The 17,306-nt window shown below is 40.3% G+C and overlaps 1 protein-coding gene across 4 annotated transcripts in view; it reads left to right on the plus strand.

Annotated features, from left to right (window-relative positions):
• The window catches only part of EDA (ectodysplasin A), a 202,677-nt gene extending 186,286 nt beyond the window's left edge, over positions 1-16,391 (plus strand). Inside the window, exons 6-8 of one of the 4 annotated variants that reach the window (XM_083159140.1) lie at positions 2,706-2,757; positions 10,472-10,581; positions 15,758-16,391. In XM_083159140.1, the coding sequence (XP_083015266.1) occupies positions 2,706-2,757; positions 10,472-10,581; positions 15,758-16,009 (414 nt within the window). In that variant the 3' untranslated portion in view covers positions 16,010-16,391. Of the gene's footprint in view, positions 1-2,705; positions 2,758-10,462; positions 10,588-15,757 lie in introns of all 4 variants that reach the window. The other 3 variants (XM_083159138.1, XM_083159137.1, XM_083159139.1) reach the window with 3 other exon arrangements.
• Positions 16,392-17,306: the final 915 nt, after the last annotated feature.

Below are 17,306 nucleotides of genomic sequence, written 5' to 3' on the forward strand. Positions count from 1 at the left end.
GAGAACAAGTCAGTTTTAACAAAGAATTCACAAAAAAAAACATGTCGACCATTTACATGTCAACCTTTTTTCATGTGTCGACCTGTCGACCTGTTGACCTAATGCCTGCATTTAATAATTATGGTATGCATACGATCCTCTAAAAGTACCATAAATTTGACTCATGTCTACAGGAGATGTAGTTTTTTAATTTGTGTCAAGAATATATACAGTGTATATATTTGTTTTACCAGACTAATCATCCTCGATGATCCCCATTTCATTCCTCTAGCCCAATGTTTTTCAACCACTGTGTTGTGGCACACTAGTGTGCCTTGAGTTGTTCTCAAGTGTGCCCCCAGATGCCCAAACCAGTATACAGCCACCACAAGTTCAACTGTTAATTTACTGGTATCTTCTATTAATTTTATTTTTGTTACCTGTGGGGACTAGTGTAATTGTTTTCTATATGGGGGCAAAAGGTTGTTTTTTTTTTCCTGTGGTGACCAATGTGTTTTGCCCGGTGGGGATCTCATGGTGTGCCTTGGCAATTTTCAAATCTTTTTTAGTGTGCCACAAGGTAAAAAGGTTGATAATCACTGCTCTAGCCTTTCAGTTGTGCAGATTTAAATTGTGAGGTCTGATATATTAATGATGGGGTTATTTGTTGCCTTTTTTTGAAAGATAAGATGTCAGTATGCAGCAATTTTCGGGCAACTACACCATACTTAAACCACACTTGCCCCTCCAACACTTAAAGGGTCAAACATTTTCTGTCACCTGCTGAGGACCAGGTACAGTACCAATGGTAGCATGCTGTATACAGTATGTGTTAAGGTGCGTACCCACGGTAAGATATAGTGCAAAATCTAGCACACTATCTAGCTAGTTTCGAATAGCATGCTAGATAGTGCACTATATCTTACCGTGTGTACGCACTATCCGACGTACGATGCGCGCTCTCGCTGGTCGTCTGGCAGGGAGCTGCTCGGGTGAGCATGCAACCCAATTCTGGCTAGAAAGCATAAGATAGTATAGTGTAGTACAGCTGTGACGTCATATCGTATATGATATCTTATGCACATTGTACGTTATTTTAAGCACAAATCTTTATGCTTTTGACCACTGGGACTTTCCTGGGAAATCGAATACAATATCATACGGAACATAAATCGTACCTTGGGTACACACCTTTAGGGCAGAATTTGGCATGTATTTTCATATCTATAAGTGATATTGACTTTTAAGGGGCTCAAATTGTCAGATATTTCACTTTTGGGAGAACTATAATTCTGGAATCAAAACCGTCTGTTTCGGGAAGGGTGTGTCCTGTGGAATGCTGCTGATGCAGAATGCCAAGTATTTAGGAAGTTTTCCTTGCTTTAACATTTTGTTTTTTTGAAGGTGTCCAAGTTCTGTGTTACAGATTTGATACGCCTACCCTATAATGTATCTCTTTTTTTAAGCCAGGGCTACTGCATTATGAATATGGTACTTATCGCCTAATTTTCGAATGGCCATGCAAATCATTTTTAATTAAAAAGTATTTATACTATGAGTGTTGGGGTTACTGCAACTAGACATAAGATACACAGTCCGTTTTAACATTGTAAAGGGATGATGGATGGCAATGAACATGGATTCAGCAAAATGGACACTCCTATCCATTTCTGGTTGCCATGGTTTTTTGTGTTTTTTTAAGAAGTTTCTATGTAAATGTTTGTCTGTAACCTTGACTTTATTAATCTTAGCTATGTGATATATCAAACTAAAGCATGTGATAAACAAAATGTTTTTCTTTTTGAAAATGTCCTACTCCTGACCTGGGGAATCATGTATTTTTATGCTCAACCTTCATAGCGCAACAATTGCATGTGATAAAATGGAAAGGTCAAGATTTGTAGTCTGCTTTGAAGAATTATCCATTATCCTCAAAGATTAAACAATCACATCTGGATGGGAGATAGTTCATCAAACATAACTAGTTACCAATATGGGGCAGTCTCGGAGTTCACCTATGGCTAATTGCTCAGCCCTGAGCAATTCATTTATGCATTGCATCCCTGCGCATTAAGGGGATTATTCAGACCTGATCGCTGCTCTGTGATTTTGCACAACCTTGGTATTAGATAGCGGCCACCCTGCCAGAGTGAAAACCCGCCCCGAGCAAGTCTGCGAATGGCTTGCTAAAATCATGCCGATCTGGGGCTAGCTGCAAATCCATACGCAACTCACTCCCCATCGAATGATTATTCCCAATCTGTGCGTAACCCAGAACCTACTCTAACTGTGCAATAGAAACAAGCTGATCCAGGCCGGAGCAGATATCACATGCCCTTCCAGGAAAACTGAGCATGCCCTCAGTTTCCCTGACACTCCCCGCAGTTGCCACCCACAAACAGCGAATTCATGTTCATCAAATTGCAGCTGGCTTGCGATGAAAAAAATATGCTGAATTTTGTTGCTGTTTGTGTACTGTGATCTATACGCATGTTTAGTCATTCGATAATAGAACTCTGTGCGAATTCTCTCAACAGCAATCAGCTCTGAATAACCCCTTAAGTCTCTGGAGCTGTGAGGAATAATCTCTGGAGAGCAGTCTTATTAGTTTGCCCTCCAGAGAGGTATTGAAAAGATACTGTATGTAAAACAATAGCTATAAACAATTGCCTCACTTTACCAATTTTGTGTCAGGGATTTTTATTGATTTGTCTGTTATTTTACAGCCACCTTTTGTTCATCTACAAGGCCAAGAATCAGCAATACAAGTTAAAAATGGTAAGAAACTAATGGTGGCTTTTTGATTGACTTTATTTTTAACTAGTGCTGTTTTAACAAAAAATTTATCATAATTCTAATTCTTAAAGATGCTAAGCTATTGTTATCAAAGTTCTAGCCTTTTCTATATTTGTCTACCTTACTCACTTTGAGTTTGGAGCAGAGCAGAAAAGAGCTGAGAAAGTAACTGCACCTTGGTAAAACCATGCTGCACTGCGGGTAGGACAGAAGTTATTATTTATTAACAGTAATTTATATAGCGCACACATATTCTGCAGCGCTTTACACAAATATTTGAACATTCGTATCAGTCCCTGCCCCAGTGGAACTTACAATCTATATTCTTTACCACATACATACACACACACACACATTTACTCTAGGATTAATTTGTAGGAGCCAAAACTGTAAATAGGTCAGGCAGTGGGAATTGTGGGGAGGGCTGTAGAGAGTCTATTGAGGAGGAGGCGGCTACGAGGAAGTTAATAAAGAATAAAAATAAGTCTAGAGGAGTAATTAAACAAAATGTTAGGGACGCAACTAAAAATTAAAACAAATTAAAATGCTTATTGGCTAATGCAAGAAGCTTAGCGGGAGTTTGAAATTGTGGTCAGTAGGGATTATTATGACATCATTGGTACTACAGTAACATGGTGTAATAAGTCGCACAACTGAGCATTAAGTATGGAGGGATATACACTCTACAGAAAACTCTACAGAAAAGACAGGTAAAATAGAAGGGGCGGGGGTGTATGCCTATATGTAAATAATAACTTCACATTGTGTGAGAAAGAAATGAGCACAGGTAACGAGAAAGATAACAAGAATTAAACAATCATCAGATCAGGTATTAATTATGGGGGATTTTAATTTGCCGGACATTGATTGGAAAAACGAAACCTGTAAAACAGCAAGAAGCAGTGGGTTCTTAAACTTACTTAAAGACCAGTTTATCACACAAATGGTGGAAGCTCCAACTCGTAATGGGGCACTATTGGACTTAGTATTAACAAATAACATAGATTTAGTTTCAAACACAAAAGTAATTGAACAACTAGGGAACAGTGACCACAATATGGTTTCACTGGAAATCAACTTCAGTAAATTACATCATAAAGGACCGGCAAAAATACTAAACTTCAGAAAAGCTAACTTCAAATTATTCAGGGAAGCCCTAAAACGAATTGTGTGGGAAACTGTTATGGAGGGGAAAAATGGAGAGGAAATGTGGGATACTCTAAAAAATCAGATTGAATCATTAACTATTAAATACATTCCTAAAATAACTAAGGGTAAATTCAATTTAAAAACAAAGCCACCATGGTTGGACAAAAAAAGTTTGGTCAGCAATAAACAATAAAACAAGAGCCTTTAAATTCTATAAAAATAACTTAAATGAGGAGGCGTTCACCAAATACAAAGAATCAAACAAACTTGTAAAGGGGTAATCAAAGTAGCTAAAAGGGACTATGAAGAGCGGATAGACACTGAAAACAAAACCAACCCCATGAAGTTTTTCAAATACATAAATAATAAGCGTTTAATTAAGGAGAACATAGGCCCACTAACTGATATCACTGGAAAAAGTGTTACGGAGGATAAGGGAAAAGCAGAACTGTTAAATGAGTTCTTCTCATCAGTGTTTACTAAGGGAGAGCAGACTGTGGAACGAACATGTACCGAAAATAGGATGAACAAGCCCTATCTCAATGTTGATTTCACACCCAAGGAAATAATATTGAGGCTCAGCAAAATCAAAACAAATAAATCACCAGGGCCAGATGGGATTCATCCCAGGGTACTAATGAAAATAAGGGAGGAACTAGCTACCCCTCTACATTATATCTTTTATAATTCACTATCATCAGGAAAGGTACCAAAAGACTGGAGAATAGCAGAGGTAGTGCCAATATTAAAAAAAGGAAAAAAGGAGGATCCCGCTAATTACAGACCTGTTGGTTTAACATCAATAGTGGGCAAACTATTTGAAGGATTTTTAAGGGATGGTATCCATGAATATTTAGACCATCATAGTTTACTCAGTATTAACCAACATGGGATTGTAAAAAATCGTTCATATCAAACTGATCTACTAGGTTTCTATGAGGAGGTTAGCAAAAACCTTGATAATGGAAATGCTGTAGATGTGATTTTCCTAGATTTTGCTAAAGCCTTTGATACACACACACACAAGAGGTTGATAAATAAAATGGAAGACCTGGGATTAGGGGAAAATATCTGCAGATGGGTAGGGAACTGGCTCTGTAATAGAGAACAAAGAGTTGTATATGATACCAGTACTAAGTGGAGTGCCACAGGGTTCGGTTTTAGGGCCAATTTTTTTAACATTTTTATTAACAATATTGGGATGGGGTTACCCAGCAATGTATCCATCTTTGAGGACTATACAAAACTAAGCAGAGTTATTAAATCATCAGAAGATGTCACCACGCTTCAAAATGATCTTGCAAAGAGTGGGCTAATAAGTGGAAAATGAGGTTCAATGTGGATAAATGCAAGGCTATGCACCTTGGGAGACATAACCAGTGTGCTAGTTATAACCTAAGCGGGGAGGAATTGGGTAATTCAGTACTCAAAAAGGATCTAGGAGTCCAAATAGACAACAAACTGGGGTGTAGTGCTCAATGTAATATAGCAACAAAAAAGGCCAACAAAATTCTAGCATGCATTAAAGGGGCATGGAAACTAGGGATTTAAAAGTAATTATGCCACTGTACAAAGCATTGGTTAGACCTCACCTCGAATACGGAGTACAATTCTGGGCCCCACACTATAAAAAGGACATCATAGAATTAGAAAAATCCAAAGAAGAGCAACAAAAATTATTAGGGGAATGGACAACTTAAGCTACGAGGAGAGATTAGGCATTTTGGGACTATTTACACTAGAGAAGAGACGTTTAAGGGGGGACATTCTCAACATGTACAAATTTATCAGGGGCCAATATAAGGAACTGTCAAACACCCTTTTTTCTGCTAGAAAGGAATCTAGGACGCAAGGGCACAAGTTTAGATTAGAAGAAAAAAGATTTTGTTCAGCTAGAAGAAAAAAAATTTTTTACGTTTAGAGCAGGCAAACTCTGGAACTCTCTTCCTGGAGAAGTGGTGTCGGCTGACTTAATAAATACGTTTAAAAGAAGGTTGGATGAACATTTATTGGTTAAAAACATCCATGGGTACAAATAAGAAATATAATCTGTCTTTAAAATATCAGAACATACTATACAGCAATGGATAAACTATTATAAACCTAGGTTGAACTAGATGGACAGAAGTCTTTATTCAGCCTTACCTAACTATGTAACTATGCAACTATGAGCCAATTAACCCATCAGTATATTTTTTGCGGAAGGAAACCAGAGTACCCAGAGGAAACTCATGCAAGCACGGGGAGAATTTACAAGCTCCATACAGTTAGGGCCATGGTGGGAATTGAACCCATGACCTCAAAGTATCAAATAAAGATTTATTTGAGATGGGTGTGTTCAAACTCAAGTGTAAATTGCAGTGTATAAATAAAGATGGGCAGCATTTATGGAATACGTGCAAAAACATCCAGTATTTGTCCTGCATGGAAGAAAATAAATATATTTTCACCCCTTGCATTGCAACCGGTGTGGTATATCGCACAGACCATGTCTAGGTCGACGGCAAAAAGTCAACATGCACTCGGTTGACATAGAAAAAAGGTCAGCATGAGTTTTTTGTGGGTTTTTTTGTATCAATGTTGACACATGAGCATGTGGATCCCCAATTTGTGCACCATGGCCCCTCGCATGGGTCACTTCGCTAACCAAGTGCCTGGCTTTGCGTAGCACACTGTATAGTTCCCAGTCGGGGTCCACCTGGATGGTAAAGTGTGAAAAACCCATATTGACCTTTTCCATGTCGAGCTTACTGTCGTGCTTGTGTTAATCTTTTGTCAATGTCAAGCTTTTGCTTTCAACCTATTGACTGCCAATCTAGACGTTGTCCGTCAGCCATGCCATTTGAATATGGTTTGTTCCAGAGAGTGCTAACAGAAACCACTTTTGTTGCTTTGCTCCCACCTCAGAATCAGCCCCAGGTTGGGCAAAAACAAGAAAAAGATTTTTTTGTAAAATTGAGAATAATACCTAAAAATATACAATAAATGTAGTTCAAACTTAATTGTATAGGAAAATATAAACATGTGCTGATGAAGTCCTAGTTCTGTATGAGTATTGTAAGCAAGGATGTTAAAGAGTCTGATAAATGGATACATATTGGGGGGGGGGTGTATTTATCAAAGGTTGAAGAAATATAATATTGTGAGATAAAGTGACAACCAATCAGTGTCTCAATATTGAAACACAGCATGTAAAATGTATTTTATCTCTCTGCAAGTTTTAATTAATGCCCCCATAGAAAAAGATAAACCTATATGGGGTTAAACAAAAATGATATGTGTCAAGATGCGGAGGGGGGGATTCAATTCCCTACGATTATTGATCATTGATCCAATTAGCCCTTATAAGACAGCGCATCTCAGGAAGGTGAAACAAAATCCCAGATATCCAATGGCTTTTCTGGGCTGTGGTTGCAAAAACACAAAGGTTTCACTGAACTATGACGAGTTTCCCCCATATGTCAGCTGGACAATGGAAGTAAATAGAATCATTGTTACCTGTCTTGCAGCTTCAAATGCAATCTGGGGTCTGAATGAAAATTGCTCACTTGATAGTGGCACAGAAGCATTTAATGTAGAATGTACATATGTACTCACAGATTTTTGGAATTGCACTAATTCTGTTATTTTTTTTTCTCATATAAATGGTATGGAATTTAATAAGTAGCTTATATATTTACTGTGCTACCAAAAGAAAACTCTCCCTCTTCCTTAAAAAAAATAAAAAAAAATTTAAATATACCAGGCTAATTACAATATTTAAGCAAAACTCACAAAAGTGTTTTTTGTTTTTTTTTTAAATATATATTGACCTACAAGCTTTCATAGGCAGGGGTGTTGTGAGTTGGGATGCTAGGTCAACTTTGATGTTTTTAATGTGCAGGTTTGATTTTTTTTTTCCCCAAGTCATAAGCAAACAAATGTGTGGTCTTATTTGATAATCTGGTCCTGCAGCTACATGACATCAGTGCATTAAGGATCAAAAATATTACTTTCATTCTGTGTTTTATATTAAGACCTTATGAAAAAGCATGCCAAGTGTTCACTGTACTTGCCAAGAGGGATATTAATGTCCTCATCTTACTGACCATTTTCGCATATAGCGTACACATATTCTGCAGCGCTTTACAGAGCCCAGTGGAGTTTATAATCATATACAATTAATGTGTTTTTTGCAGCCAGACAAACATTTTCTGTATACAATCGGCTTCAAAAATTGAAGCCATGGTAATTTCAATAGGATTTACAATATCTTTTTTCTCGCAAGTTCAAAGGGTATAATAAGTGTTTTACAATTAAATGTTGGGGTTCAGAACCCCTGGGACACTCTCCCTATAAAATCTTTAATTGGCTTAATTTGGGTAATAATTACATGTCATTATTGGGATGAAATTCAGCAAAGTGTAAAAATAACACATTACAAGATGTTGGACAGGTGATTTAAGGAACCTGAATATGGGAGTTGCATGTGATTTCTAAGAATATTTTAGAGTGTCTTAAAATGACTATTGTATCATCTAGCAGGCATTATTATGCACCTCTTAAAATAACTACAGCTTTTATTTGCTTTAAAAAAAAACTTTCAGAACTGCTATTCTAAAAATGTTTAAATCTAATAAGCGTCAAATATTTTGCTTTTGGACAGAAATAGATACATCCCTATAATGTCCAATTTTTATTTGCATGTATTAGGGTACAGACTTTCCCATTGTGTATCAATATCTAACATGTCATTTAAAATAAAATGTATCACGCACGTTTTGTTCCAATTAGATGCCGCAAGAATCAGGTGCTTGGATAACCATGGCATTCGGAAATTGGGTGCCATAGGCATGTTCATTTTTGCCACAAAATCTCTCACTAATTAGAAATGCCCCTTTATATGTGATACGTTGCACTTGCAACACTTTAGCTGGATGTTTGGGTAAAATATACTGTACATCTAGATGACCTGTTTGTTTGTTTGTTTGTTTGTTATAGATTTTACTTCAGAGTAATTTATGGTGCACCTAGCCAGTAACTTTAATTGTGTTTTCTTCCATTTGGGGGGGGGGATAATGCTATATAATGTTTATATCAGAGGTTCCCAAACTCTGTCCTCAAGGCAGCCATCCAGGTTTTTCAGATAACCAAGCTTGGGCATAATTGATGTTATGAGTGTCTCAATCCATTTCATTTAATCAGCTGTGCTCAACCCATACATATTGATTTGCTTTTCTTTACCAGAGAGGAGGCACAGTGTGACACTTTAGGGGTGCTCAATAGAACTTTACATTGTTCTACCCCAAAATGGGAAAATGCCCATGATCCATGTGGTCGTGGGTAGGAGCAGAACTAAATTACAAAATGTGCATAATTTCACTAGGGAGCAGGGGGATGCGGGAGAGCCATCTAACTTTCCAGTGCTGTGGGGGACTACCTGGAAAATTGGGAGTGCTTCTGCAATTTTTTGTAGGTTGGCTGGCAAGTATGGATTAGAAATGGATATCTTAGACCAGGGGTAACTCCAGTCCTCGAGAGCTACCAACAGTTAACATTTTCCTTGTCTCCTCACAGAATCACAAGTGAAGTATTTCGCTCCACCTGTGAATCTTTTATAATGTGTACAGAAAAAAGAAATAAATAGTCCGCGCTTCCACTTAGATGCTGCCGGGCACCTGATAGTACTACCTACTACAAAGTATATGCCAGAAAAAAAGAAGAAATAGGAACCCTGCGCTTCCTATTGGGGTAGATGGAAAATAAATGATGATAATTTCCTTTTATGGTTTCCTTCTATGATAGGCAGTTCTTATTCCTCGAGTAGGTTCTTCAATTGTTTTCACCTCAAAAAGAAGATAGAGAAAATCTCATGGTGCAGATTTTCCTTAGATGTTCAATATACATACAGTATATCATAAAAAGGTGGAGGGTAAGGGTACTCGTACCATATACAGGCCTCTCCCTTAGGCCAAGAATTTAGGCGTAGGTCGGGGGTCACTTAATAAATCAGGAAAGCTTCCAATGATCCAATCAAGTGACCCCCGACCTACGCCTAAATTCTTGGCCTAAAGGAGAGGCCTGTATATGGTACGAGTACCCTTACCCTACACCTTTTTATGATATGTGTATATTGAACATCTAAGGAAAATCTGCACCATGAGATTTTCTTTATCTTCTTTTTGAGGTGAAAACAATTGAAGAACCTACTCGGGGAATAAGAACTGCCTATCATAGATGGAAACCATATAAGGAAATTATCATCATTTATTTTCAATCTACCCCAATAGGAAGCGCAGGGTTCCTATTTCTTCTTTTAAAATGTGTTAGTAATGAGTGCACCTGTGTACCTGCGGGGTGAGCTGGAAAACATGAACTGTTGGTAGCTCTTGAGGACTAGAGCTGGCTACCCCTGTCTTAGACCATTAGGGTGCCTTGAGGACTGTATTTGGGAACCCCTGGTTTATGTGTATTGTAAACATTGCTTCTAAAACATTTGTTGATGCTTTGCTGCTGTTGACAACATGGTACTGAGTGACTACCATTCTCTCACACTGAGATCTTTCAGGTGGAATTCTTCATGACTGGTCACGGATTACCATGAACCATCGAGTGTTCAAACTGCAGAGCGGAGAACTGGAGGTGCTAGTGGATGGTACCTACCTCATCTATAGTCAGGTAGAAGTGAGTACGGTCTTGGGCCTAACTCCTATTTTTAACTTTTAGGTAGAAGATAATCATATTATTATTATTATTATTATTATTTATGAATGTTATGTTAGGTGCTACAGAGCCAACATACACATAAATCAGAATTTCTTTGACAAGTGAAATACTTTTCAAAGTACTTACTAGTCCAAGATTATTATTTTCATTAAACAGTTTTTTAAAACAAAATAGTGTTCAGATTACCATGAAGTAGCACTTCCTTTACTGGAGTTTAATGGTCCGATTCAGACCTGATCGCTGCTGAGCAAATTTGCAGCAGCCAGCAAATATTAAGGCGCCACCTGCTGTAGTGATATCACGGCTTGCGAATAGATCTATGGCTTGTGGAGAATTTCCAGCTAAGTGAGACTGTCCAAAACGTGGTTATTCCACTGGGCACCAGGAACTTACTCGGCAGCTGCAAATCAACCTGATTGAGGCCGAAGCTGACGTTGCACACCCTCCCTTAAAACGCTTGGGCATGCCTGCATTTTCCTAGGCACTCCTTGCATTTTTTCTGGCATGCCTCCGCTGTTCTCGGCACTCCCACTAAATGGGCGGTTACCACCTCCAGACGCTGGTTGCCTGTCAACCACATTGCAAATGGCTAGCGGACAAAAGAAGTAGTAAGGTTTCTTTGCTAGTGAGTACTGTATGCGAATTTGCACAGCAACGATCAGGTCTGAATCGAGCCATAAATCTTTTGTTCTGTGGGATAACTGGTAAGAAACTAGCTACTACTAATACTGCCCTCATTTTGTAACAAACCTTTTATTGTACTAGAGGACGTTTAGATTTATATCTTAATGACAATCTGTTTTTCTACTCCCAAAGCCCCAGGTCAGAAGCCATTGTTACGCTTTTTCTTACATTTATGCTACCCATACACTTATGCGATTGCATTCAATGCGATATTGGGTTCGATTTCCCTTGAAGCTCACCTTTCGATAAATCACATGGGAAAATGCTTTTCTCTGGCTTACATTTGTGCATACAATCATGCGATTTATCGAATGCCCCTTGCGATAAAAAAATCGGACGGGATCGTCTGATTGAATGCGATTGCATCGAATGCTGTAAAAAACCCACCAGATTATAGAACAGATCTGTGCACAGTGGGCGGAAGAGAAGTGGCCAGGAAGCCAGCAGAAATCTTCAGAAATCGAAAGTCGCAGTTATAAAAATCTAATGCGCACCAAATAGCATTCGACCGCACGTACAACTCAATAAATATTATGTGCAGAACATAAGACGCAAGATTCGACCGGCGTGTCCGTGCATAACGTCGCATAGGACAAAAAATGTGCATACAATCATTCAATTTAAGGAACCGATGTAGTCGAAATACAATGATTGCATGCTACTGTATATCTCACAAGTGTATGGGCGGCATTAGATTAGACCTACAGTACAAAGTAAAACAATAAAATCATCTGTCCACAATTGGGATCGATGGCTCTGTATCTCTGCCTGTACCTCTGATAATTGTCACATCCATAGGAGAGCTTAAGATATATTTGAAGGTCTCCGCTTACAATATTTAGATTAATGTTTAAATTTTAATTTCCCTTCATTTTACATGCCTACATTATTACCAAGGAACAGGGCCGTCTTTCCCATTGGGCTTAATGGGCAGTTGCCCAGGGGCCCAAGGATAGTAGGGGCCCACCACAATGGAGAAGATGGCACTGTCCTAGGGAAAGGCGGCAGGCGGTGTGTAGCGGGGATCCTGGCAGCGGCGGGTGGAGGGGACCCAGGCAGCGGGCAAAGTGTGCAGGGGACCTGGGCAGCGGGCGGCGTGTGCAGAGGACCCGGGCAGCGGGAGGCATGTGCAGGGGACCCAGGCAGCGGGCGGTGTGTGCAGGGGACCCGGGCAGCGGGAGGCATGTGCAGGGGACCCAGGCAGCGGGCGGCGTGTGCAGGGGACCCGGGCAGTGGGAGGCATGTGCAGGGGACCCAGGCAGCGGGCGAAGTGTGCAGGGGACCTGGCCAGCGGGCGGCGTGTGCAGGGGACCCGGGCAGCGGGCGGCGTGTGCAGGGGACCTGGGCAGCAGCGTGTGGCAGGGTCCGTCCAGGAAGCGGAGACCTTGATGTAGTGCTGTCTGCCGCCGGGCAGGAAGCGCTGCTGTGCTGATTTTGAAAAGACTGGCCATATGGTGATTGGCCGGACGCTCAGCCAATCAGCGCCCAGCCATTATTTCCAAAATCTGCAGCGCTTCCCGCACGGCGGCAAAAAGCACTACATCAAGGTCTGAGTTGCCGCTTCCTGGACGGACCTTTCCACCCACCGCTGCCCGGATCCCCACCACCCGCTGCTGCTGCACATAGGTGAGGGGAGGGGGTTTGTGAGGGGAGGGGGGTTATGAAAGGAGGGGGGTTATGAGGGGAGGGGGGCACTCAAATTATTTTGCCCAGGGGCCCATTATATTCTTAAGACGGCCCTGCCAAGGAACATTGTGGAGGTTATTTCTGTTTACTGCATATTAGAATGGAGTGATTGCATGCCACTAGCCTCCCATAATCATTGCTTTCCAAGTGACTTGGGTGCCTAGGATGCAATTTCTCATCTCCGATTCTCGGTAACCCCAGCAGTGCATGTTTTACACAACTCCGCAGTATCACAAGTGACATGAGCACCATCCAAAATGTGTCAAGTAGTAATGAATAACTAGTAGAACTAGAAAACATGGACTGTGAGGGGTCCCTGAGGAACGGAGCTGGAGAACACTGGTCTAGGAAATTGTTTTGCAATACAAGCACAATGTCTCATTTTCAGATGAGCAAAAATATCAGATTTGATATTAATACCTACAATATATTTTACATTGACAGCACAATTAATAATTTAGATGTTTTAAGTACAGTAATGGTAAGCACAGCAAACTCTTGTAGACAGTGTCAGCATAACAGTTTGTGGAGTATATACATTGATTATGTGAGTGGTTCAGCTTAATCCAGCCACAGGAAGCTCTTAGCATTGAAGAGATAATAGCTGGCTCTGAGAAGTCCTGGATGTTGTACATAGTTCAGTCACCATCAGATTGATCATTCTTACTGGGGTCTCATGCACTGGCAATATCTCAGCGGTTCTGCAGTTTCCTCAGTAGTATATATATATATATATATATATATATATATATATATATATATATATATATAATTTTTGTAGTTCCGCACTCCCAGCCAACAATGAGAAAAACAGGGGTGCTCCTTTAAGGCGACACAGTGTGTCCCAATTTATAGCAGGGTTGGATACTCCAATAAGGGCACTCATCAAAATTATAAAGAATTTATTCAAAGTACATTACCAATCAGACAATTGTAGGTCTACGTTTCGGCCACCAGGTGGCCTTTATCAAGACAGGTCAGCATTGACGTCCTCACAGCACAAGAGTCCTGTGCGACACCCCATGCAGAGAAGAGGAACTGCATGGATTTTCAAAGATAGCGGGTGCTAGAATGAAATAACAGACAAAAAAAACATCAAAATACCCAAATGAATCTAATCTTATCCATATTGAAGTGATCTCAATCTGTCTTAATAGTGTGAAGCTCACATTGTGCTGTTTATAGAATAATATTAATATAACTGAACGTCACATTTCTAATGAAACACATGTCTGATTTAGTAGTGTATCAAAGCTGACACACTTTTCTCGCCAAACTTTTTGCACTTTTCATTTACAATTTCAAGATATTTAAAAAATATATATGAATAACATAGGAACACTGCTGCCCGTGTAAATATTCACCCCCCCGTGCTGTTGAGGCTCAACGTTTACACATCTGAAAACTATTTCCCCAACAATTGGCTTTGAATTTGCCTCATTACAAATTGTCAACTTTTAAGGATAGAAAAAACCCTAATTCAAATAACATTGGTCATACTGGAAATTTTCTAGAGTAGTGTCAGGGCAAGTCACAGAAAAGCCAACTAGCTACACAGCTCAGTGTCAAAGATTGCACCTGCCAACCATATCAACGGCTCTGCATACATTTGGCATGTATGGGAGGTTAGCAGTACTTAAAGTGGTCCTAGAGAGGAGGTAGAATCTTAAACTCTCTGCGGATGCCACTAGCCTCTCTTGCTGACCACCTGGCAGATGCCATGTTCTAGCCCCTTCCATTCTTGCCCACCTAGCAAGTGCCCAAAATAAATTATATATGCAGTACGTGCAGGAAGTGGCAACACTCAGTGCAGGGCCTGGCTTGTCCCAAGCCCAGTTTCCATCACTCTGGGGGTCCAGGAGATGCTGGCTGTCCCAAGAGACAGCTATAGCTGCAGCGCAGGCTCCTACACTGTGATGAGAGCCAGGTGCTGCACATAATGTTACACTACAGTTCCTGTTGGGACGGTTGACACCCTGTTGCAGCTGTCGCCTCTCTTTTGATGTCACTGCATGCAGAAAGATCACATACAGTGGGAGTGTGGAAATAATATACAGTACATTATCTTTGTCACTAATAAAGGTCCATACACACTGATCGCTATCATCGCTGGGGGAAAGTCACTCAATGCATACACACTGAACGGCTTTCCCCCATACCCGGCTCCGTCAGCGGGGAGAGGGCTGCTTTGCATAGTGCAGTGCTATGCGAAGCCGTCCTCAAAGATGCTCATCTGCAGGTATTACCAGCAGATGAACGGCTTTCCCGGTGATGATGTGGGAGCGCGCAGCAGCGCTCACCACTCATCGCCGGGCCATACACACTGAGCAACTTTGAGCTGAAAGCCACTCAAACCGGCTGTTTTGAGCGACTTTCAGCTCAAAGTCGCCCAGTATGTATGGGCCTTTATTATGCAATTATTTAACTTGATGCTACATTTATATGATAAAGTGTGCTGTTAATGTATTATGTAAGTTTTATTTATATAGTGCACTTTCTCCAACAGGAGTCAAGGCACTAACTGCATTTCTTAGTATTGCTTACAATAAAATGTTGATTTTTGCTTTGATTTATAGCTGTACTAAAAGACTCGCGTTTGAAAAGAACTGGCCTAGAAATAAAGTCTACGTTTGCTCCAAACCAGTGTTCTCTGCTCTGTAAATTCCACTCTAGGGTGGCATTTGTTTTTGCAATTCTATTATTTGGAAATAAATGGCTAATATGCTTTAACCTGACTTCTAGCGCTTTCCCCTCACAGGTTTACTATATCAACTTTACAGATTTTGCCAGTTATGAAGTGGTGATAGATGAGAAGCCATTTTTGCAGTGTACTCGAAGCATGGAGACTGGTAAAACCAACTACAATACCTGCTACACTGCTGGAGTTTGCCTCTTAAAAGCTAAACAGAAGATTGCCATAAAGATGGTTCATGCGGATATCTCAATCAATATGAGCAAACACACAACGTTCTTTGGAGCAGTACGCTTGGGGAAGGGCCCTGGCTCATAAGCCCTCGAAAAACATGGAAACTTTTAAGACCTGCGTAGTGTTACCAGCCCACTGGATTTAGCAGGCGCCAATCTACCTTTTTCCTATCAAATGTTGCAGAGATGAAAATGTAAAAGAACATGTCTCTGGCCAGTTGGATGTTGTTGAGGACATGCAGAATAAATGGTTTATTTTAGTCTGACTGGTGTGCACTGTGACATTGCAGTACTCAGAAGACTGCCACCGCTCTGCAAGTGTGGCACGGGACCATGTTGCCAGTGTTTTGAAGAACTACTATTGGTGTTCTTGTTGCACTAGCTGGCTGCTGCCCATGGCAAAGGGATTATTAACGCTGGTGAACAATTTTTATTTTTTTTATTGATAAATCGAAATACAAACTGTTTTCCTGTATTATTTCTTTCATGAATAATATATACACAACAGAAAGAATTTATGCATTCAAAATACAGTGGGTTAAATTTTATATCTTCATTCATTTCTGATTACTAAATTATTGGTTGGTTACAACTCTTCCATTAAGGGGGGAGTTCAGATTTGGGCAAAGTATGTGAATTGCCATTGCTGCAGTGTTTAAACACCGGCAACGGCAGCCTGACGCGCACCCTTCACCCAGCCTATTTGCTCAAAATTGCTCACTACCCTATAGTGTAATGGACACTTTTGGGTGAGATCCGCATGTCGTGTGCATTTGGCCAGGCAAATCGGATTGGCATCCATTGAATTCCCCCTTAAATTCCTGCCAAATGTTGCAGTATTTACTTACTCCAGTAAGAATGTTACTCTTGGTACAATTGTTTCTAAACAGTGAATGGTTCATTGAAATGAGAAAATATATATTAAGGAGTTATATTATGGTTTATACGGTACCTGAGCATTGTGGGTAACATAGGCCCCAATTCAGCAGGCTTAGCATAGCAAAATCAGCACAGAACTGGGCAAACCCATGTTGTATTGCAGATGCTGCTGATGTAACATACAGACGTTTTTAGATTCAAGTGGGTTATATTATTTCTGTTCAGTGTAAATACTGACTGCCGTATATTTTACACTGCAACTGAGATTTCAGTTTGAACACACCCCACCCAAATTCACATTATTACACCTTCCCTACCTGCAATGCAGCATGGTTTTTCCCAGTTGTGTGTTTTTTTTACCTTGCTTACAAAGCAGAACCAGGCCCGTAATTTGCACATGATCAGTGTTAAGCCCCACAAACACCCCGTCACGCACATTACCAACACCCCCCACACCCCCCCCCCCCACACCCCCCATCGTCTGTGCACTGCCTGCACAGCGG

This window comes from Crinia signifera, chromosome 9, assembly GCF_055691185.1.
Source record: "Crinia signifera chromosome 9, ASM5569118v1, whole genome shotgun sequence".
In the NCBI taxonomy this organism is placed as follows: Eukaryota; Metazoa; Chordata; class Amphibia; order Anura; family Myobatrachidae; genus Crinia; species Crinia signifera.